The 24747-nt window shown below is 43.0% G+C and overlaps 1 protein-coding gene across 1 annotated transcript in view; it reads right to left on the bottom strand.

The window, feature by feature from the left end:
- The window catches only part of SYAP1 (synapse associated protein 1), a 410740-nt gene that overhangs the window by 76507 nt on the left and 309486 nt on the right, over positions 1 to 24747 (bottom strand). Inside the window, exon 3 of the mRNA XM_044072785.1 lies at positions 10265 to 10331. Coding sequence (XP_043928720.1) covers positions 10265 to 10331 — 67 coding nt within the window. The remainder of the gene's footprint in view (positions 1 to 10264; positions 10332 to 24747) is intronic.

The following is a 24747-nucleotide window of genomic DNA, read 5'->3' as shown; positions in this document are numbered from 1 at the left end:
AAAATGACATCCTGCACCTCCTTGGACAGTAGGGTCTGTTGTGGTGTTAAGGAATTTTCCATGCAGCGAGATTGAGTGTTTTCAGCTGACTGTGGAGAGTTTTGTAACTGTGCTGAGTCAGCAGAAGAGGCATTAGAGGCAGGGACCAGGGAGGAGTATGTGTTAGGCTCCTCAGCAATGGGTACCAGTGTTGCCTTGGCCAATCTGGAGCAATCAGCATCATCTTCGGTCTGTCTGCTCTTGCTTTCAAAAGTACCTTGGGCAGAAGAGGCAGAGATGGGAATGCGTAAACTGTCCATGCTGTCCAACTGAATGAAAGGGCGTCCACTCTCCAGGCCTTTGGATGAAAGGTCCTCGAACAAAACTTTTCCAATTGATGATTCCTGTGGGAGGCAAAAAGATCTATGTCTGGCCTCCCCCACACTTGGGTTATTTCTGCAAACACCTGCGGATGTAACTTCCATTCGTGTGGGTCTGTCATATTTCTGCTTAATTTATCTGCCAGCGTGTTTTCCAATCCTGGCAGGTACTGTGCTTGAAGTTCGATTTGCCATTCCAGAGCCAAGTTCCAAAGGGTCATGGCTAGTCTGCACAAGGGGTATGAATGTGTTCCTCCTTGTTTGTTTATGTACCACATTACTGTGGTGTTGTCTGTTCTTATCAGTAATTGTCCTGGATGCAGGAAGTCCTTGAAAGCTGTAATTGCATTTATTACTGCTAGCATTTCTTTTTGATTGATGTGGAGGTGCTTTTCTTTTTGGGACCATTTGCCCTGGATGCACCTGTCCGTCATGTGCGCCCCCCCAAGCGTAATCTGAGGCATCTGTTGTGATAACTTGCTCTGCTTGAGGCTTGCAGAATGGGAGGCCTGTGTTTGCTTGACATGCTTGGGCCCACCATAGAAATTCCTTTTGCAAACATGGGATTATTGGTAGTACTGTTTCCAAACTGTGACTGTGTTGAGACCATACGTTTTTTAGGTACCACTGAAGTTTCCTCATATGCAGCTTTGCACATGGGATTAAAAGAATGCAAGATGCCATGAATCCCAGAGCCTGCAGGATTTTCCTTGCAGTAAGCCTGGTACTTTTTGCTAGTATTTTGAAGTACTGAGATAGTTGCCCTTGTTTTTCTGGTGTAAGATAGGCCATCTGGGTGTTTGTGTCCAAGTTGGCACCCAGGAAAGTTATTTTCTGAGATGGTGTTAGCCTTGATTTCTCTTTGTTGATTGTGTATCCCAGAGGATGCAATAGCCGTGTCACATATGTCAGGTGTTCCAGAAGTATGTGTTTGCTGTCCGCTTGGATCAGGCAGTCATCCAAATAAGGGTAAATTTGTATCCCTTGAAGTCTGCAGTAGGCAATCACTGATGCCAGGCACTTTGTGAATACTCTGGGCGCAGTAGATAAGCCAAAGGGCAATGCAGAGAATTGATAGTGGATTGAACCTGCAAGAAATCTGAGGTATCTTCTGCAGCTTTGTCTGATTGGGACATGCAGGTATGCCTCCTTGAGGTCCAATGTTACCAGCCAAAACTCCTTGCCCAGCATGGGAAGAAGTTGCTGTAATGTGAGCATCTTGAATTTTGGTGCAGTAGAAATGTGTTTAGGATGGATAAGTCCAAAATGGGTCTCCGGTCGGTTCCTTTCCTTGGTACCAGAAAAAGCCTTGAATAAAAACCTTGACCTTGTTCGTGAGAAGGTACCTCTTGAATAGCTCTCATGCTTATGAGCTTTGAAATTTGTAGTTGTGCCTCTGCCCTTTGATTCTGTGGCAGAGTGTGGAAATGAAATTTGTAGCCTCTGTTTATAATGTCCAGGATCCATTTGTCTGTTGTGACAATATGCCAATTGTTTGCAAATAATGCTAGCTTTCCTCCCAAAGGTGCTGCCAGCTGAGACGTGCTTGGCATGGAAATGAGGGAGTCATTGGGTTTGCTTCCTGTATTGTTGTGCACTGTCCTCGCCACCTCTTGGCGCTGGAGTTTGCCATTGTCGTCCTCTATATGATCCTTGTGATTGCCCTCTGCCCCTTGTGCGTCTGTATCTACCTCTTTGGGGCTTGTCAGTGGCTGGAAAGGACCAGTTTTTGAAGGCCAATTTCTGCTAAAGCGTGGTGGTTGGACCTGGAAAAGGTTTTGACAGTTTGCATGGATTTGGCTTTTTCTTCCATTTTCCGTAATATCTCCTCAGCATTAGTACCAAACAGCACATCCTTTTGTAAAGGAGCATCTAGAAGTTTAGCTTTCACATGATCAGGCAAGTTTTGTTCTCTAAGCCAAGCATGTCTGCGAATGACTGATCCCGTAGCAGCCACTCTACTTGAAGCCTCTAGGGCATCATAACCACATTGTAAAGTGTGTTTACCCACTTGCTCTGCACTATGCATCATATCCTGTAACTCCTTTAAATCTGGTTGTTCAGGTTGAGACATTTTGTTCCTTAATTGTGATAACAGGAACTGTTGATATTTAAGCATATGAAACTGACAATTTAGGGCCCTCATGGCTAGGGTGGCCGAGGTATATATCTTTTTACCCCACCTTTCTAAAGATCTTGATTCCCTTTCTGCAGGAAGTGGATTCTTGGCAGTGGAGGCCTTCAATCCCTTGGGGCCTTGTGAAATGGTTTCAGGGTCAGCATTATGGCTTTTGAAGAGAAATTGGTGAGAGCTGGGTACTCTGTAATACCTATCAGGTTTGACTGGTGCAGGAGGCAGAGAATCCGGGTTAAGGCAAGCCTCCGAATAGACATCATCAAGTATGTCCAAAACAGGGGGTATCGCCAGAGGTCTGTGTTGAGGTAACAAAAGAAATTCCCTAAGTCTTTTCTTGGAATCTGAAAAGTCTTGGCCTTCCCAATGGAAGTGTTCCCTCAAGGTGTGCAAGGTTTCCCCAAAAGAAAAATCCTCAGGAGGGGATACAGAAGGGATGGACTGTTCTGCATCCGAATCCTCAAAAGGAGAGTAAGAGTGTTCCTCTGCATCAGAATGTTCTGATAAAATGGATCCCTGATCAGAAGAGGGGGAATCTTCCTCCACTCTGGGTCTCTTGTCTGGAGGGGGTTGAGAACCTCTGATAAGAGTAATTAAATCCTCAGCCATCTTAAGCATCTGTTTTTTAGGCATGGGACCTGGAGATGGGCCCTGTGCAACAGGCCTCGTGGGATGCCTGGCTGCTTTGGATTTAGTAAAGGCCTTAATTGAAAAAGAAGATGAGGGCCTAAAGACACCATGGGTGGAGGTGGACCTGTCCACATTAGTAGGCTCAACATTAGCAAAGGCTTCGGTGGTTGTAGTCTGGGAAAGGGCCGAGGTCCCAGCGGTCTCGGGTACAGAGGACACTGCCAAAGGAGTGTCGTCGGTAGTCAGGGACTGCAAAGGTGTCTCGCTGAGAACCGGACCACGTGTAGCCTGTTTTGGCGTGGTGTCGGCGGGGACCGCGGGCCTCGCGTGCCGGTCCTTTTCCTTGCATTTTTTGGACAAAATGGTAGTCGGAGTGTCCGACGACATTTTATAATCAAAAGCTTTACCAAAGTAGTGTTGGGCGAACTCCGCCCGATGCTTAATAGTGCGTTTATTGAAGGTAGCGCAAAAGCGACAGCCCGAGACGTCGTGGTCTGGGCCCAAACAAGGTATGCAGAGGGAATGGAAATCCTTATGCGGTATTTGCTTCCCACAAGAAATACAATTAACTTTTTCTGACATCGGTCTGAGGCAAGAAAAGTTTCCCCAACGGGGTACTTAGCTTTAATGAAGACTTCGGTTTCCAAAATTTTCGTAATTCAGGAGCTGGCCGACCGGCACTTGCGAACTGCTTCTGCTTCGGGCACCGCGCGGCAAAAAAGACTGGAGAACATGGCGTCGGCTGTGTCTTATATACTCTGGCCTCACTGACGTCAGAAGAGAAAGTGACGACAACCGACGCCGGACCAAGAATTTGGAATTCGGCCGACCGCGGGACCGCCTGACGGCAGAGAACCCATCTGTGATTACTGCAGCTGTATGCACGATGAACATCTGCAGCACCAAGAAAACATCAGTTTGGGACAAGAATGTGATATAAAAGAACTTGAGCAAGAGGATGTATATAACTATTTGGGAACTGATGAAGGATCAGCAACAAAACATGAATAAATGCAAATAAAACTTAGTAAGGAATATTTTAGAAGACTTAAATTAATCCTGAAAACAGCACTGACATCTAGGAATACAATTCAAGCTATAAACCAATTTGCTCTTCCTGTCCTAACTTACAGTTTCGTTGTGACTGACTGGCCCCAAAACATGTTGGACAGATTAGACAGGAAAACAAGGAGGATGCTTCATGCTCACCAAATGATTTATAAAAATCAGTGCATACCAAGATTGTATATTCTCCATTCCGAAGGAGGTATGGGCCTCCTTAAAATTGATTACATGTATAGATCTGCAATTGTGGGACTGCACACTTATCTGTGACCTCACAAGACCCAAACATAATGAAAGTTTTGACACATGAGGAGAAATATCTAAGATGACTTCTCTGCTTAGTCTAGCAGAAGCATATCGGAGTCAAGCAGGAATGGAAATCAAACCAGAAGTAGATAAAAATCCAGCATCAACTGAATAGGCTAAAAAATACAAAAGAAAAGAATATAAGGTGAAGGATCAGATGAGAAGGCAAGAAATGTGGAAAATGCATAAATACAGTTGCAAGTATAGAAAACTTCTGGAAAAACCTCATGTTGATCAGGATCGAATGCAGGAATGACAGTGGGCTACGTACACACTGGTTTACAAAGTCCATTGAACATGTGGGAGAAACAGACAAATGTAGATTTTGTAAAACAGAATTGAAAACAGTCACACACCTTGTTGCTGGTTGTGACACACTAATGGCAGAAGGACGTCATACTGAAAGGCACAATAATGTGGCAAGACTGTTGCACTGGAGATTGTGCAAACATTATGGTATTAAAGTGGCTGAAAAACACTGGAAACATGAATCGCAAAGCATCATGGAAAATGAAGTCTACATCATATGGGATCACCTATTACCAAGGGTTCAAAAGACAGACGTGAGAAAACCAGATATAGTAGTCCACGAAAAGAAGACAAAAGTACCACTGATCATTAAAATCGCTACACCCAGTGACTACAGTGTCTTGCATACAGAGACACAGTCATAAAATATCAAGATTTGCAGGCAGAAATCACAGCAATGTGGAAGAAAGATACCCAGATAGTACTAATAGTGGTAGAAGCAATAGGTTTTAGAAAAAAGAATCTACAATCGTATTCAGATATGTTATCCATACATGTAACTCCATAAGAACTACAGGAGGAGTCATAACTGGGCACATTATCGGGGCTGCGAAGGGCACTTCTGGCTGTCCTCAAAGACTGAAACAATACAAATTTCATGAATTTTAATCGTACTTTGACTTAGGAATGGGGTCCATTCCTGTCATGGTATTACAAACCCAAAAGATTTGGAGAAATTAAAAAAGTGATGGACCACAAGTATAATCTATGTGATCCATGCATGTAATGCTGCCACCGTCTACTTCTATTTGGTTTACTTGCATTACTAGGCACACATTTGTGCAAGAATCCAATACTGCAGTCATGCATGTAAGATATACCTCATGATGCACACTGCTGATGTATGACAGTTGTTACAGTGACACTGCCATTACCACCACCACCATGTTATGTTCTCATCAGATGCTGACATACTTGCAGACAGAGTTACAAATGGCAGGATATTCATTCCTCCACTCAGTACGTGACTTGCGGCTTTTGCTTGAACTGCACCATAGCAATGTTACTGCAGATGTAGTCTGCACTTTTCTGTGACAAATATGTCTGCTACAGGTAGCATTCTGCCAATACGATACACTTTGCTTACTGGCAGTGTTCCCATGCATACATGGTCAGTTTTTGTTATTACCAACTGTGACATATTACACTTTTTACATTTTGTTGCACTGCACACTTAATGTGGTGCTATTCTCCTGAAACTACTTTCAAATGGTTGATAAACTTGCATACTTTGCACAAACTTGGCCATTTTTTGGCTTTCATTTGCTTGTTTACATACATCGTACATCTATGTATATGCACGCAATAATGCACAACAGGGTGTGTGCTACTGTGTAAATAATGCATGCCCAGCAGTGTTCTGAGGCATGCAACCTGGAGGTCGTTATTGTGCTTAGACAATGGGCTGTCTATAAAATTATTTTGTTTTACTTTTTTTAATACTGTATTATTATTTTTAGATTTTTCAAGAAAAATAGTCCCTCTACCTAATGTTTCAAATTTGATATAATATAAATAACTGCTACTGGAGGGAGTATTTTACTAATCAAACTTATATTTTGGATGTATTTATTGTCTACACATACTCTCAAACACACATGCATACAAAATCATTTAGAAGCGGTGTACCTTAATATCAGCCATTAAAAGTTTCATAATTGCGTATCTATCAAATGAACAGATTTTCACAGAATGTCTATATTTTTACCTAATTTTTTAGACTGTTCCTCATAAAATGCATAGTTTTTGGCAAATCATTGGGGTGAAACTTACTAAATAATGACATACATTTGAGTTTCAGAATTCATATCCTTCATAAAATGCATGCTAACACTACTGCTATTCTAGAAATGTTTGAAGCCTATAAGAATAACATTTAAAATCTGTGCTTATTTCTGTGCCTTTGTACTCAGATTATTGAGCTTTGTCCAAATGTATTGTACTAAGAGGGTGAGAGGTCTTCCTTAACTGCAGCCACTACCTGATCTTCTCACTTCTGCCTTTATGCATGCGCATGCACACACACACACAGACACACACAGACAGACACACAGACAGAGACACACGCACAAAGACAGAGACACACGCACACAGAGACACACGCACACAGAGACACAGACACCGACAAAGACAGACACACACCGACACAGACACACACCGACACAGACACACACCGACACAGACACACACCGACACAGACACACACCGACACAGACACACACCGACACAGACACACACCGACACAGACACACACACAGACACACACACAAATACTCTTCTATTTTTTATTTTTAACTTATGTATTTCTTTTAATATGACACTCACTAAACAGCAAAGGCGCTGCTTACTGAGCGTAAAAAAATGGCAACCGTTAGCATTTTTAACTGTCTTAGCTTCATGGCACATTAATATGCTGCCGTAAAGTGTCAAGCTCATTCTTCAGTACATATTACCTATACATTAACACCCTGCTGGAGAATGTTCGTTCTCCAATCAAGATTTAAAGTATGGTTTGCCCAACCTCCAATAGCGAACTTGTGTCAGGAGGTCCCACTGGCAATATGCTCTTGTGTATGACAGGTAATGATTAATTTGTGTGCCATGTAGTAGTACAGTGTTTTATTTTACTAACATAATGTATGCCTCTGCTGGGTAAACATACATAGTCTGTCACACTGACAGTATTACTAGCAGGGGACTGATATTCTCCATTGCCTTTGAGAATTCCATGTTGTTATCGCATAAATGGCACTAGTGCATATCATATGCAAGCTACTTTTTCTCACACATACCACTGTAATGAGCATACAGAATATATTTTAACATGTGTATACTTTGTCTGTGTAATACATGTTAACATACCTGTCCAATGGTCATTATAAATAATATGGCAGCCTTCCTTTGCATGACCGTACAACTGGATGCCCCTAACAACTCAAAGACATTAGTCACCCATCATACATCTATAGTATGTATATGTCTTTCACCCAATGATGGTGTGCCACAGCTGTTTATCTATAACTCTCCTCAAATTGGTCATGCACATTATTTACACATTGTATTCATATCACTTTCTGTTACAGTGCCACCTGTCATCTTATGTTAGCATGCAAATATATATGGGTTTATGACATATGAACCTACTTTTGTAATGTACCTATGCCATTGCTGTTTAATTGTTGCACATTACTGTGTTGTTTGTGTTATTTGTGCACAGACATGTTTATAGCCATCACCAATGCACACTACATGTGTCAAATGTTGGCCATTTGTTTAATGTACCTTGCAAAGGACTTGCTGTCCATCCTGTGCTGTGGACCTGTGCAATGTGTAATTTAGCTACTTAGCTATGTTTGTCCTGTTTTATTCTGTGCCAGCTTTTTCTCACTAGCATTTCTTTATTAATGTGCACCTATTTTACCCATCTCCCTTCCCCCTTATTGGCCTATATGTTTCACATATATATGGTGTATGCATATGTTTATGCTCAACTTCCTGTAAAGTATTATTGTAATGTAGGTGTACTGAGACAACATAACATTGTGCCACCATGCTGGGTATCAAAAATACGTGCAAGACACGTGTACATGAGGCTACTGAGTAGATTCCATTTCTGATTATGTTTTACTGGAGTGTTGTGCATTACTCAGACATTAGTATGCTTCCTGCATATGCACAAGCTTGCATTCCTTACTTATTATTCATATGCTACTTCGTATATGTGTGTGTATGTATGTATATATATATATATATACACACACATATATATATATATATATATATATACACACACACACACACACACACACACATATATATATATATATATATATATATATATATATATACACACACACACACACACACACACACATATATATATATATATATATATATATGTATCACCACTTTGTTCTTATTTCATGTCATTGGTGTGGGTATGTGTGAAGAAACTTCTTCATATTTGGCTTATTTGATGTTGTTGCACGTCACACATCTATGCATTCCTGAACACCATCTGTGTTGCCTCTGGCATGGAATGTGTTCTTTGACATATGGATCCCATTTCTCCTTTGTCAGTGATGAGTACAGTTATTGATTTACTACACATCCACATTACTCTTTTGCTGCAGTTATGCTGTTTGGCACTGTGCTTACCTGTTTGCCTACTGCAAGCAGATTTACAGGTTCTAGTCTACCCCCAGGTTATCTGCTTCTGCATTTCCTTGACTGGATGTGATCATTACCTGACATATACTGGCAGTGCTGACAGCACAGTGGACAAGGTGTTTGATGTCGACTGTGGACTGAAATGACTGCATTTCCTATTTAATATTGTCTGATAAACGCCTACGCTCGGTCATACTTCTTTTGGTATGACTGTCACACAGTTTGTGACATCTCAGCACTGCTTTGTGCATTGGTAACACAAGTATTTTTGAGGAGCACCAAGGCTGGTAAACATCTCTACGCTGTTTGTCATTTTTCCTTCACCAGTGTTGTACATATGTGTGCTGTCTATGTACCTTACTTACCCTTTATGTGTATTACCAACCTTTGTCCTTCATGTCTTGTAATGTTTGTCATATGTTTGTACCTGAAGTTTTTTCCTCACCTCCTCCTTCCGTGTCTTTTCTACTTCTTCCATTCTGCCAAAAAAATGCCTATGTCCCTCTGACCTTCTATCATCCCAGGTATGCCCTTCTTCTTCACCCCTCACATTATATCTACTTTTCCATCAACCTATTTCCCTTGATGTGTGCATTACTTGTGTTCCACACACGTCCCCCACCCATTCTTAGAAATGGTTAGCCATTGCAATGTGACTTTGATTGCCCTTCGTCTTAATCTTTTCACTGAAAATTTTGCAGCTTATGATAGATTCCACAAATAACGGTGAGGGTGTTCATATATGTTTGTGTACATTTTACAATGAAATCCATAAATATTTGCAGATATTTGTCACGATGGGATTACTGCTGTGATGCACTTTTGTCTTCAGGCAGTAATTTGTACTTTTTACTGACATGTTACGTCAAGCTTGTATACCTTCCAAAGACATGCATTAATAATGCACATATACTACTTTCTGGATTACTTTTCCTTGAATACAATTTTGCCATGACTGACAGTGGTGGTGCTGATGTCGCGGGCTGTTGTGCCTGCACTGTACTGAGGAATTCTATGTAGACCTGGGTACATTTGCATATGACTTGGCTTGCCGCAAATCTTGTGTGGAACTCTGTGCCATCGTCCAAGTTCCACAAAGTGTATGGAATCCAGACCTCAGTTGTGGAGATCATTAACACTAAAAACAATTCCAGTTTTACTGTTAGGAAAGCTAACCAGTTAAAGACTACTTATTCATGCACCTGTAAATGGTACAAGTTTTACCGACTTTCAAACATTCCATCAGTTTTGGATGGTAAGACTACAAATGTACTAAAGTTAAAAATGTTACCAGTCTTTCTTGTATGCTTTTCTTGCACAAACTTCTCCTGTTCCTTCTGAAAATCTCCTATGATAGTCTGCAAAAACAAAACATGGTAAGATCCAATGGTAAGCACAGAGGAAAAAAAGTATTTCACATCATAACGATTTTTGAAGTATACTGTTCATACATTTTCAGATGCTGTTTTACCTTGAGATGTGTCTGACTTGTTAAAATTTGTTATGCTTTCCTTTATTTTAGATTTTATCCTTTTATTAAGAAATGTATTCATATAATACAAATGAGCAAAAAACAGCATAGCGTTCTTTACATTTCATTAACAGAGTTATAAGTATCAAAAAGTAATAAACAAAATAAGCAACATTAACACAAAGAATAGCAGTACTAGTGATACAAGGTATAAAGACAGTAACAAGGTATAAAAAGAAAAAAAGAGGTTGTGCACTTACCATAACATACCATATATGTTATCCATCTTAATTTATCCTTGACATATGGGTTCGGTTCCGAATATCGGAACCGACTCAGCCATTACTACAGCCCGTGAGAACCAAAAACTCTCGAGCTTAGGTCCTACCCAAAATGTTCCTCTCCAATTTACCTCAGACTGAGTTTGCAGACAGAAAAGGACAGAAAATATAATCCTACTAGCACCTTTACAGAGACCATATCTGGTGTCATATATGACAAAATGTATAACTAGGACCATAATTCATTCCACCAAGAGGTCTGAAATGAAGGAGGGTGGAAGGTGGAGAGTCAAGGATAAATGAAGATGGACAACACAGATGGAACATTATGGTAAATACATAACCTCTATATCTGATGTTGTTGATCTTCATTTAATCCTTGACATAAGGGACAGAGTCCCTAGCTACCTTAGATCTTGGGAGGACTCACAGAAGGAAATTCCTGAGCACCATAGAACCAAATAATACTCTTCCCCTAGAGACCAAATCCAATTGTAATGAGTAATAAAAGTATGCGAGATAGCCCATGTCAATGCTGCACAAATATTGCCCATGGAAGCCTTAGAATGAAAACGTACAGTTGTGTACACTTACCATAAATTTAGATGCTCGAGTGTATTCACTGTTGCAGTCATCCCATTTGGGTTATCCCTGCCAGGGTATCCCTCGTCCAGCCCGAAAACCAGAGACTTAGTAGTTCTGCGTTGGTTGCTGTCGCTTGAGGTCTGACATCAGGTCATCAGTAGTATAAAGTAAGGCAGCCAACGACATTAATCAGTTTTTCTTGCCACAACCTGTCAGGAGCCCCCAAGTAGGAGGCCAGGGTCTGGTGGAAGAAACCCCACCAGTGGAAAATAAATACCAATAATTCCCTTGAAAGGAAAGGAGAACAACAAGTTAGAATGGTAATAAAAGGAGAAAGAGAAGAAAGGGGAATGGAGAGGGGGGGACCAGGACTGCAACAGTGAATACACTCGAACAGCTACATTTATGGTAAGTGTACACAATTGTACTATATTCTGTGTGTTTCACTGTTGCAGTCACCACATTTGGGTTGATTCCCAAAGCTGAGGAAAAGGGTGGAAGGCAGTCAATGGAACTAGGGGCTGGCTAGAATGCCCTGCAAGACTGCAGAGGCAAACCCTGCCCAGGATTTGGAGAAGAGAGGCAGGTGGTAATGCTTGGTAAACATGTGAACAGATGTCCAGGTGGCAGCCTCCAGGATGTCCCTGATGGGGCTCCTCTGAGGAAAGCCGCAGAGGTGGAGGCTGCTCTGGTGGAGTGTGTCCTGACCCCCTTGGGGGGAGGCTTTCCATGCTGTTTGTAGCAGAAATGGATGCAGTGTGCTGTCCATTTGGAAATGGTTTGTTTGGAGATGGCTTTACCTTCTGATCCTGTAGCAAAGCTAACCGGCAATTGATCAGACTTTCTGAAGGATTTAGTCCTGTCTAGATAGAATCTGAGCTGTCTGTGCACATTTAGAGAGTGAAAAATCCTTTCCCCCCTGTTCTGGGGATTAGGAAAAAATGTGGGCAAATGAATGGATTGGTTGAGAGCCACACTGGACACCACCTTGGGCATGAAGAATGGATTAGTTCTGAGGGATACCCTGTCTGTATGAAGGGTTCTCCAACCATGAGTGCTTGCAGCTCAGAGACTTTTCTGGCTGAAGTGATGGCCAGAAGGAATGCTGTCTTCCAGGACAGAAATTTTAGCTCTGCAGAAGAAGTTGGTTCAAAAGGGGGCAGGGTGAGCTTTTCCAATACAAAGTTAAGGTCCCAAGCTGGTGCTGGTACCCTTCTGGGTGGCCTCAAGTTGCTAGCCCCTCTTAGGAACTGTTTGATCAAAGGCTGTGAGAAAATGGGCTGCTCAGTGTGAAAATGAGCAGAAATAGCAGAGGCATAAATTTTTATAGAGGAGCAAGAGAGGCCACTGTGTAGTAGGTCAGTTAAGTAATCCAGGATGTGAGGGAGGGGGGGCTGTGCCGTATTGGCTCCCTTGGATACAGGTGCAGAACCTTTTCCATTTATCAGCATAAGACTTTCTGGTGCTAGCACATCTGGCCTCATGGATAACATCCAGAACCTGTTTAGTGAGGTTGGCAGATTGGTTCGGGGTTAGGGAATAAGCCAAGTTGCCAAATTGAGTGTCTGCAATTGGGGATGCAAGAACTCCCCTTCCCTCTGGTTCAGGAGCCTTAGAATCTGAGGAAGATGCCATGGGGGTAGCGAGGACAGGCTGCACAGCAAGGGGTACCAGTGCTGCCTGGCCCAGTCTGGAGCTATGAGAATGGTCCTTGGTTTTTCCTCCCTTATTTTGAGCAGTACCCTTTGGATGAGAGGTAGGGGAGGAAAGGCATAGACTGACAGAGTGACCCAGGGGAAGGACAGGGCATCCACTTTCCAAGCCATGCAGTGATGCTCCCCGGTGTAGAATTTGCTGAGATGATGGCTGGTGTGGGAGGCAAAGAGGTCGACTTTCAGGGTTCCCCATTTCTGAGTTATTAGTGTGAAGGTACTTCTGTTGAGTTGCCACTCGTGTGGGTGCAGAAGAGTTCTGCTTAATTGGTCTGCCAGAGAGTTGAGAGAGCCTGGTAGGAATTGTGCTAATAGGTGTAGTTGCATGGCAGAGGCTGTGTGCCAAAGGGTCATGGCCAGCCTGCATAGAGGCTAGGAGTGAGTCCCTCCCTGCTTGTTGATGTACCATATTACAGTGCTGGTGTCTGTTTTTACAAAGGCCAGGTGCTTGAGCAGCTTCTCCTGGCTGGCTCCCTGAATAAGGAACTCGTCTAAGTATGGGTAAATCTGAATATTTCTTTGTCTGCAAAAGGCAATGGCCGGAGCCAGACATTTTGTGAAAACTCTGGGAGCAAAAGGGAAGCACAGAGAACTGAAAGGTGTTGAGATCCTGCCCTGAAGCCGGAGATATTTTCTGCATGATTCCCTGATAGGAATGTGGAGGTAGGCCTCTTTTAGATCTAGGGTGGCTAGCCAAGCATCCTTGGAGAGCATGGGTAGCAGCTGCTGGAGGGTGAGCACTTTGAATTCTGGGATCACCAGGAAGGTGTTTAATATGGATAGATTGAGGATGGGGCAACCAGGTGCCCTCTTTTCTGGGCACCAGAAAAAGTCTGGAGTAGAAACCTTGGCCTATCTGTTCTGCAGGAACGAGAGCAGGTAAAGTATTGGCTTTTGAGCCTCTGCCCACTGATTTGGTGGTAGATCTGGGAACCCTTTTGGGGTTGGAAGGGTGTGGAAGGAAAATTTGTATCCCTGAGACACAATGTTCAGAACCCAGTGGTCCTTCGTAATGGTGGCCCAGGTGCTTGGGTGAAAGGAGAGTTTTCCTCTTAGGGGTAAGTGAAGGTGGGCAGAGGGAGGGGGTGGAGGAGATGAGTCATTGTGAGTTTTTACCATAAGGGGGTGGCTTAGAACTCCCTGGTTTTGAAGTGGAGGTATTCTACTGCTTAGATCTCTGCATTCCCTGGGGCTGCTGCTGGGGGGTGGGGGTCTGCTTCCATGAGGCCTAGGCTGGGCCGGTTTATTGGGAGCAGGAAAGGACCAGGGTTTGGGGGGACAATGCCTGCTGAACCTAGAGGGCTGGACCTGCAAAAAAATCCTTAACTGTTTGCATAGATTTTGCTTTTTCTTCCATCTTTTTTAAGACCTCTTCTGCCTTAGTGCCAAATAAGTTATCTTTGTGCAAGGGGACATTCAACAATTTAGATTTGACATGATCTGGCAGGGGCTGTTCCTTAAGCCATGCATGCTTTCTAATGACAGATCCAGTGACTGGTGCCCTTCAAGAAGCTTTTAGGACGTCACAACCACAGTGCAAGGTGTGTTTAGTTACTTGACTTGCAGAATGCATTAATGCTTGTAAATCTTTAGATTCTGCCCAAGCAAGAAAGGAAGACATTTTTTGTTTAAGGAGTTCCAAGGTATGTTGCTGAAATTTCAGCATATGGAACTGACAATTTAGTGCCCTGATAGCAAGAGTAGCCAAGGTGTATACATTCTTACCCCATCTGTCCAATGCTCGGGAATCCCTGGCTGAAGGGGGGGGGGGTTAGTAGAGGTTGCTTTAATTTCGTTTGGCCCTTGAGAAATGACCTCAGGGTCAACTGTAGGATTTTTAAAAAGATATTTGTGTGAGTCAGGGACTCTATAGTAACCTGTCTGGTTTCCAGGGAGTAGGAGGAAGGTCGTCAGGAGTCAAGCTAGATTCGAGGAAAACATCCTCCACAACATTAAGGAATGGGGGCATGGCCAAAGGTCTGTGTTGTGGAAGATCTAGGAATTCTCTGCGTCTCTTTTTAGACTGAGGGTAGTCCTGACTCCCCCATTGGAAATGCTCCCTTAAGGTATGCAGGATTTCCCCAAAGGAAAAATCCTCTGGGGGAGAGGCTGAAGGAATGGAATCCTCTGCATCACAATTCTCATAAGTGGAGAGGGGTTGCATGTCTTTACATTCAGATGCATTAGATTCATCTGACTCTTGTTCAGACAAAACTACAGGGGACAGATCTCTTTTCCTTTTGGAGGGGGTAGCTTGGCTTCCCCGATCAGCATGATAAGGTCTTCCGCCATTTTAAGCATTTGAGACTGAGGCAAGGTAGCAGGTGCCTGAGAGTGGTTCGTACCCAGGGCCTAAGAAACTCGGTAGTTTTAGAAAAAACAATAGTCACAAAAGAAGATGTCTGTTTGTGCTGAAATTCGGTAGTGCGAAGGACTTCTCCCGAAGCTGGTGCCTGCTCAGTGGCTCCGGACCCATCCAAGGTTGAGACGACTGCAGGATCCTTAGTCGAAGAAGAGTTTTGCGGCATACCGGACTCCGAAAGGGTCTCAGCAGCGGCTTGTGAATCAACAGAAGTGGGCATCAGGGGCTGCGAAAGTGCCTTACTGAGGACCGGAGAACTGACGACTAGCTTAACGGAAGCGTCGTTGGTAGGTTTGGACCTGTGCGGTCTCTGTCTTTATCTTTGCCTTTTTCGGAAGATCTGCTGTCGGATGGCTTACCAAAGCCATATCGGAATTAGAGGACTGTAAGCGGAAATATCTGGCTACAATAAGGGCCCGACGACCGATAGTTCTGGCATTGAACAAAGCACAGAAGTGACAATGAGGGAAGTCGTGGTCTAGGCTTAAACAAGTGACGCAGTAAGAGTGGAAGTCTCGGTGTGGTATTTGTTTTTCACAGGCGAAACAATTATTAACATTTTCTGACATCGGTTAGTGCAAGAAAAAAGGATCCCCAGTGGGGTACTTAGCTTTAGAAGACTTCAACTTCAATTCGGTAAACGAAAATTCAGGTAGCAGCCGATCGGCACTCGTGCAAACTGCTTCTGCTTTGGCTCCACAGCAAGAAAGACTGATGTAATGGCATCGGCTGCCTTACTTTATACTACTGACGACCTGACGTCAGACCTCAAGCGACAGCAACCGACGCAGAAATACCAAGTCTCTAGTATCCGGGCCTACTGAGTGCTACCCTGGCAGGGATAACCCAAATGTGATGACTGCAACAGAGAGACAAGAAGAACATCTGGTGAAGTAGCTATGGCTCTAGTAGTGTGTGCCCTAACAGGCCCACGTAATTCGACTTTCCTCTTGTTGTATATGAAGGATATACAATCTTTTTTAGCCATCTAGATAAAATAACCTTGGATACTGGCTTATCTATTCTGGAATTTGCAAAGGAAACAAACGGTCAGATTTTCTTGTATCTTTTGTTCTATGAAGAGAGAAGCACAAATGTCTATGAACATTAAATAAATGCATACAGTATTCACATTTGATTGAGAAACAGAGAAATAATACTGGCAAATTGATTGTCTGATTAATATTTCTTTCCGACTCCACTTTTGGTAGAAAAGAAGGGTTCGTACTCAAGGAAATCCTGTCTTTGTGAAATATTAAACGCAGTGGTTTACAATATAAGGCTTGAATTTCTGAAAATCTTCTGGCAGAAGTAATCCTTACCAGAAATATAGTTTACAAGATAAGAATTTCAGGTTGCAGTTGGCAACAGGCTCAAAGGGGAATGTACTATTGTCTGTAAGACTAAGTTTAGATCCCAAGGTGCAAACTGTTCCTTATATGGAATCTTTAACATCAAGATCCCTTTTTTAAAGAAAATTTGCAAAGTTTAGGTGAAATTAATGAATATTTTTTGAACCCATTATAAAAACTTGAAATAGCCGTTAGTTGAACCCTGGTAGTAGAGGAAGAGGCTCCTTCTTCAAAGAGCAAAGCTAAACATTTTAAGATTTTGTCGACAGAAGCTGTGAAGGGGTCAATGTTATTATTACAACCCCAGTATGAAAATCTCTTCCATTTACTATTGTAGAGTTTTCTGATGGAAGGTTTATGGGATGCCAAAAGAATCCTACGAACTAGGGAAGAAAGATTATTATGCCTGGCAATCAATGCCACTGGAGAAGCCAAGCTGTGAGCTTGAGGTTTTGAAGGTTTGGATGAACTAATCCCTCTGGATGGGACAGGAGATATGAATCTGGGTCCAGAGTCCAGGGTCACTGAATCAGATAAGGCCAAAGAAAAGGGGAAACAAATCTGTGAGGCCAGAAGGGAACAATGAGGATTACCTTGCTGTTCAACCTGATAGCTTTCTTTAGAAACTGAAGAATTAATGGTATTGGGGGAAAGACATACAGAAATCCTGAGGTCAATTGTGCAGGACAGCATCACTCGGAGACTCCCCTGGAGGGGAGCACCAGGCAAAGTAGCTGCTGCTCTTGCTGTTCAGGGGTGATGCAAATAGGTTGCAGTAAGGTTGGCCACACGACGAAAAATCTTTTCCACCACTTTGTGATTGAGAGACCATTCATAAGGCAGGATAATACACCTGCTCAGTTTCTCTGCTATGACACTAGAACTCTCCAGAATATGCACTATCATCAGTGGTTGGAAGAGCTTGTCTACTGCCAAAATCTGAGAGCTTCTTGAAAAAGGGAGTAATACTTGGTTCCTCCCTGCTTGCTGATGTACCAAACTACCCACATACTGTCTGTTTGAATCACAATCGTTCCCTAGGGGAAAGCAGTTTGAAAGGCCTGCAACGCAAAAAAAAAAAAAAAAAACCTGTCCTTAGCTCCAGGACGCTGATAAGCAAGCTGGCCTCCATGGGGAAACAAAGTGCCTTAGACCACCTTGCCCAGATTACACCTCCCCACCCCATCTGGCAGTTGTCTGCGGTCACTATGGCTTGGGGTTGGCAAGGTAATCCCCAAGTTGGCACAGGTGTGGAGAATGTAGTCTCTTGCTTGTTCTAGCAGATGCCTGGTGGGAGGGGTAATGAGCTAGTCGTGTAAGTATGGAGACCAGGAATCCACGTAATGCCAAATGAGCTGCTACTACTGCCATGCATTTGGTGAACACCCTGGGGGCTGTGGTAAGATCACAGGGCAGAGCGTTAAATTGATAATGGTTGGCTCCCAGCCAGAAGCGGAGAAATCTCCCTCCATTTTCATGTGGTAATACGAGTCCTGGAGATCTATCAAGCACATCCAATTGTTTTTCCCTAGTAACGGGGGGGGGGGGGTAGACTGAAATGTAACCATCTGGAATTTCGTGTGTTGAATGGAATTTTTCGAAAAACTTAGATCCAAAATTGATCTTCTGTCCTCTGTCTTTTTTTGGCACTAAATGAATCTTGAGTAAACTCCAGATTCTATCTAGTCTGGCAGGACCTCTTAGATGACTTTTCTTTCCTAGCAGTTTTTGAATTTCTAAAACTGCTAGTTCCCTCTGACTAGGTGGAATGTCAGGGATTCTGTTGGAAATGTGGGGGGGGGGGGTGTGATGTATCCTCTGGTCATGACCCTGTGCACCCAAATATCTGAAGTTATCTGGAGCCAGGGTGCAAGGATAAACACCACCCACTGCTTCTAGGGGAAGCAACCGGGCCTCCTTTCAAAAGTGTTGATAGGGTTTTCCAGGAAAGCAGTCCCTGGAACCCTGATTTTGTGGGCCACCTCTGCCGCATGGACTGTGTCTTCCATTAGAGCCCCCCCCCCCTCTGCCATGGGGGAGCCAATGCCACGTGTGTCCTGGAAAGGTCCTTGGGACTTTTTGAGCCACATTTTCCCGCTCCTCTGGTCCTAGCATAGGACCACTGAGGAGTAGAAGAATGTACACCCACTGCAGAAAGGGTCCTTCCATCTTTTTCACACCTGGACAAAGTTTCTCGAAGTTTAGGGATAATTATAGAAATAAATTTAGTGATGAAAAAAAAGGAAGAAATGTGAAGTAATAAGAAAAAAAATCCTTCCTTAGCTCGAGAACAAAGTCAAACGCATCTGTCCAAGAAAATGGCAAATGAGATCAGAGATACATCAGAGAGGAGCATTGTGGGTAGGACCCAAGCTCGAGAGTTTTTGGTTCTCACAGGCTGTAGTAATGGCAGAGTTGGTTCCGATATTCAGAAATGAACCCATAGGTCAAGGATTAAACGAAGATTAGCATCAGCAGATCATTCCTTCACCCTGTCCCATTAATATCCTTACAAGTACATCAGGTACTACCAATTAATCATATTTTGTGTGATGTGTGGCAAGAATCCAGTCTAACACAGGTATTCTAATCGGTCATATCTTCTTGTGTATAACTGACAATTTAACCCATTCTAAAAAGTTCACCACATTATCCTTCCATATCCCACTGAAGAAGGGTTGGTTTCATGCTTCTAACACTGAAAGCAATACAATAATAATATTAGAGTCACTTATAACTCCAGGTCGGCTATATTATGGTACAGAGGACCAGTGTTCCCAAAGAAAGTTAATTGCTTGTCTTATGGGCCTCTGATTTCACTAGGTTTGGTGAATGAGGGGTAAGCCTTAAGAAATGGTATTCATTCCAAAAGCTCCCCTAATATAGTAATACATGGATGAAAGAAAACATTTTTACCCAACCGCTTTTTCTGTTTCATCATGGGTGTCTAATTTAATACACACAATCATCTTTCTCAGTAGTTGTATACATTCCTCCAACAAATATGTGATTCTAGCTTTTCAACCGTTTTTCCATTCTCTTGGTAGAATGTGTTTGGAAAAATATCCAATACTCAGTCTGAGCTGATTATCCTTCATCCTCAACCCAACCTCTAGCCTCTTCTCCTATTCCCAATCTCCAAAATTCCCCAGGTCCAAAAAATCGTTTTACCAGGAATATCTTCCCAGAGCTTCAGACATAATCTCCATCTAAACTGCACTCTGTCACATTTCCAAAATATGGGTCAAGGAGGCTCCCACTTACTTACACCTCAAACATTATGTGCTCTACAGAGAAGAGGAATGAAGGTCAGCAGGACTAAGACAGAATATATATGTGTGAATGAGAGGGAGGATAGAGGAATGGTGAGGATGCAGAGAGTAGAGGTGGTGAAGGTGGACGAGTTTAAATACTTGGGATCAACAGTTCAGTGTAATGGTGCATGTGGAAGAGTGGTGAAGAAGACAGTACAGGCAGGATGGAGTGGGTGTGACAGATGAGTACCAGTAAGAGTGAAAGGGAAGGTCTACAAGAGGGTAGTGAGACCAGCTATGTTATATGAGTTGGAGACAGTGGCATCGACAAAAAGGCAGGAGTCAGAGCTGGACGTGGCAGAGTTAAAGATGTTAAGATTTGCACTGGGTGTGACAAGGGTGGACAGGATTAGGAATCAGTATATTAGAGGGTCAGCCCAGGTTGGAAGGTTTGGAGACAAAGCCAGAGAGGCAAGGTTACGTTGGTTTGGAGATGTGCTGAGGAGGGATGCAGAGTATATTGGGAAAAAGCTGCTAAGGATGAAGCTGCCAGGTAACAGGAAAAGAGGAAGGCCTAAGATGAGGTTTATGGATGTGGTGCGAGAGGACATGCAGGTGGTTGGTGTGACAGAGCAAGATGCAGAGGACAGGAAGAAATGGAAACAGATGATCCGCTGTGGTGACCCCTAACGGGAGCAGCCTAAAAAGGAGAAGACATAATGTGGTTAGATCATGCAGGACGCATACATTCTGATCCAAAATAAATGGACATTGTCTTAATGTGTGTGCTCAGTCCCCTATTTGTTGTTATTAGACATCTGTTAAGTAAAGGGCTTCACCTCTTTTCCAGACATTTTGACTCCATCAAGTAGTCATATATCAGACCACCCACTTCCTTCCCTGACAACCCCCCCCCCCCCCATTTCATCCAAGGCATAAATATTGTGTTTTTACCTTTGTTCCTTCTATAGAAATTAAGATAAATGGTGAAAAGCTTCCTCTGTGTTAACCATTAGTTCTCTGATATTTCGTGTGTGTGTGTGTGTATGTATGTATATATATATATATATATATATATATATATATATATATATATATTTTTTTATTTCACAGACACTAAAGGGTTTAAAATGTAGTCAATTATGCCTCTGGTATGCAACTTGGGTCCCCATAATTTGATTTCAACTATTAATGTCGGTCTCTTCTGCTAAGGGATGGTCTCAATTTGAGGCCAATACCAGGTATTAACTACCCCTCCATCCCCCTTGTAAACATACATACCAGACATTAACTACCCCTCCACCCCTCATGTAAAAATATTACATTCTGCTAGTCTGATTCCCAATCATCTAGTTAATCTGTCCAAAAAGGTAAGAGAGATTCTCCTTCAGGATGAATACAGTCCCTCATACCACTTACTTCCTCCTTGGTTCTTAAATACAGTGCAGCACTGTGGGCCTGCATGAGGGTGGGTACATGTATTAAGCCCCAGCCTCATCTTAATTTTTGGACATTTATTATGTTTGTATGGATTCCATTGCCTTTATATTGGTTTACATAAAATTCGACAATAATTTGTATTTCCCTAATTCCCAAGTGTCTGTATGACATAGGTTTATTGTAAATGAGATGAAGAACCAGGGTGACGATCATGACATTGTGTTAACTGCCCCCAACAATGCTTTGATTGTATTGCAGCATTTATTCAAGAGTTGTGGTTATCCTACCATTAAAACTGTCTATGTTCCATATAACTGCCCCTTCACAAGTGTTGGTCACCTCTACACTAGGTATTTATGTGCTTCCACCTCTTCAGTTTGCCAAATGGCACCTTTTGGCTTGCCAAATCTAACTAGGGCTGTTTTCTTTACAATCCATTTTAATCCTGATACTTTAGAAAATTTCTGTAAAGATTTCTAATACCTTGAGAGTATGCACATTAAAGTTCTTTACTAGTAAAAACACAATCATCGCAAAAATATAAAAATCAGGCTCCAGAACCTACTAATATAAACTCCTCTTGTAACTTCTGCCTCACTTACAATGTCATATCCTCTATTACTAATGTGAAGAGTCCTGAGGATAATGGGCATCTTTGCTTGGCTCCCCTCTTTATACTCCTTTGCTGAGGCACACCCCCACTGACCAGCACTTCAAATTTTAGGCAGCTGGATAAAGCCATCACTCAGGCTACCCCTCCATGGCCTAATTCATGTTGTTCGAATACCTCAAATAAAATAATGCCAGCTGACAGAAACAAAGGTTTTGGAGATATCAAAAATAATATACCCACCTACATTTTATTCTGAAATACATTCAGAGAACTAGAGACAGTCCATCCATTATCAACAGGGTCTCTATTACAATGACGAATGCTTAAATGTTCGAATCTGTAAAGGTCGACCTTAGCAGATCAAACAGTTAAAACGTTCGAAGTTGTAAAAAAATAAATTAAAAAAACAATAAAATGAAAGGGTTGTAGCAGTGGCACAAGCCCCCCTGCACCCCTACACCCCCCACTACTCTAATATACCAACTCCGAGATCGCACTTCAGTGGACTACAGTGCGGAAATGGGAAATTTTCAATTCCCTACACTGTAGCACGATCATGGAGTTGGTATATTTAAATAGTGGTGGGTGTGTGGGGGGTGCAGTGGGGCTTGCCCCCCTGCTTAAACCCTTTAGTTTTTTTTCACTTCTAATTTTTTTTTACATTTTTTAAGAAATTTGAACGCTTAACTGTTCGATCTCTAAAGGTCGACCTTTAGAGATTCAAACATTTAAGCGTTCGTGGATCTAATATAGAACCTTATCAACAGACTGTCACCCTCACATAAAGCCTCCCTGTCCTTGGTCAATGTGATAGCACTCCACTTAGGATGGAAATCCCAATCTTAGCCAAAATGTTAACATTTGTGTTTAGCAAGGCTATTGGTCTAGTACTAGGCCTTCTGGCCTCAAGGATGACGTCCAGCACCTGTTTGCTGAGGGTTGCTGGTGGTGTATTTAGGGGATAATCCAGGCTGCAATGTTCAGGGTTTGCAGCTGTGGATGCAAAATCTGTCCCTCCTGCTGGGACTGCAGGCAGGGGGTCTGATGTAGGTGCCAGGGTGGCACTGCTGTCAGACTGCGTAGGAGTGGGTACCAGTGCTGGCGTGGCCAGACTGGGGCAATAAGGATTGTCCTTGGCCTGTCCTGTTTGATCGTGAGTAGTACTTTTGAGAGGAGGGGCAGAGGGGGAAAGGCATAAATTGAGAGGTTTTCGATGTAAAGGATATGGCATCCACTTTCCATGCTTGGCTGTGGGGATTTCTGGTGCAAAATTTGCTGAATTGATGGTTTTGGGGGGAGGTAAACGGGTCCACCTCTGAAGTCCCCCACCTGTGGATTAGAAGTTTGAATGAGTTGGGTTCCAGCTTCCATTCATGTGGGTCCAGTAGATTTCTGCGTAAGTCGTCTGCCAGTGAATTTTGTTTGCCTGGAATTGAGCGTGCAGGTGCACTGGTTGCTCAGGGCTGTGTTCCACAGGGGCATGGCTAACCTGCAGAGAGGGTAGGAATGAGTTCCCTCCTGCTTGTTTATGTACCACATAACTGTGGGTGTTGTCTGTTTTTATCAGGAGTTGTCCTGGAAGAATAAGGTATATGAAGGCTGTCAGAGCATTCTGTACAGCTAACATTTCTTTTTGATTGATATGCAGGGGAATTTGTTCTGGGCTCCAATCTGCCTTGAATGCATTTGCCTGCCATGTGAGCCACCCACTCATAGTCTGATGCGTCTGTTGTCAGGGTTTGGGCGGCGAGGGGTTGAGTTTAAGAAGTCCCTTGTTGTGGTTGCATGCCTCTGCCCACCAGAGGAACTCTGCCCTTAGACAAGGAATGATAGGAATCAGTGTTTCCAGGTCCTGAGAATGTTGACATAAGAGACTTTTTAAGTACCACTGAAGTTTCCTCATATGGAGTCTTGCATACGGAATTAGTGGAATGCATGAGGCCATGAACCCTAGGGCTTGTAGTATTTTTCTTGCAGATAGCTGGGTTTTGGTGGCCATTAGTTTGAAGTATTTTGTCAAATAAGCCTGTTTTTCTGGAGTGAGGAAAGTCATCTGGGAAGTTGTGTTCAAGCTTGCTCCCAGGAATACAATTTTTTGGTTGGGCACCAGTTGCGATTTCTTTTCGTTGATGGTGTACCTCAGAGAAGTTAGAAGTCTCTTTACAAATGCCAGGTGTTGAAGTAGCAATTCCTGACTGTCCGCCTGAATCAGGCAATCATCCAAGTATGGGTAAATTTGAATATTTCTCTGCCTGCAGTATGCAATGGCTGGAGACAGGCACTTTGTGAATACCCTGGGCGCAGTAGATAAGCCAAAGGGAAGTGCAGAGAACTGACAGTGCATAGAGCCTGCCCTGAAACGTAGATATTTCCTGCAAGATTCCCTTATGGGGATGTGCAGATAAGCTTCTTTTAAGTCTAGGGTGACTAGCCAGGCCTCCTTGGCTAGCATAGGAAGGAGCTGTTGCAAAGTCAACATTTTGAATTTTGGGACCACCAGGAAGGTGTTGAAAACTGACAGATGTATGATAGGGCGCCAAGTGCCCTCTTTTCTGGGTACCAGGAATTGTCTGGAGTAGAAACCTTGTCCCCTTTGCTCTACTGGCACAGGTTGAATACCCTGATACTGAGAAGAGAAAGTACTTGCTTTTGAGCCTCTGCCTGCTGGTTTGGAGGAAAGTTTGGCAACCCACTTGGGGTTGGC

Source organism: Protopterus annectens, chromosome 5.part1, assembly GCF_019279795.1.
Source record: "Protopterus annectens isolate FY-2018-M chromosome 5.part1, PAN1.0, whole genome shotgun sequence".
Lineage (NCBI taxonomy): Eukaryota > Metazoa > Chordata > Ceratodontiformes > Protopteridae > Protopterus > Protopterus annectens.
Note: the sequence above shows the minus strand (reverse complement) of the source record. Positions and strands in the feature narration are given on the sequence as shown.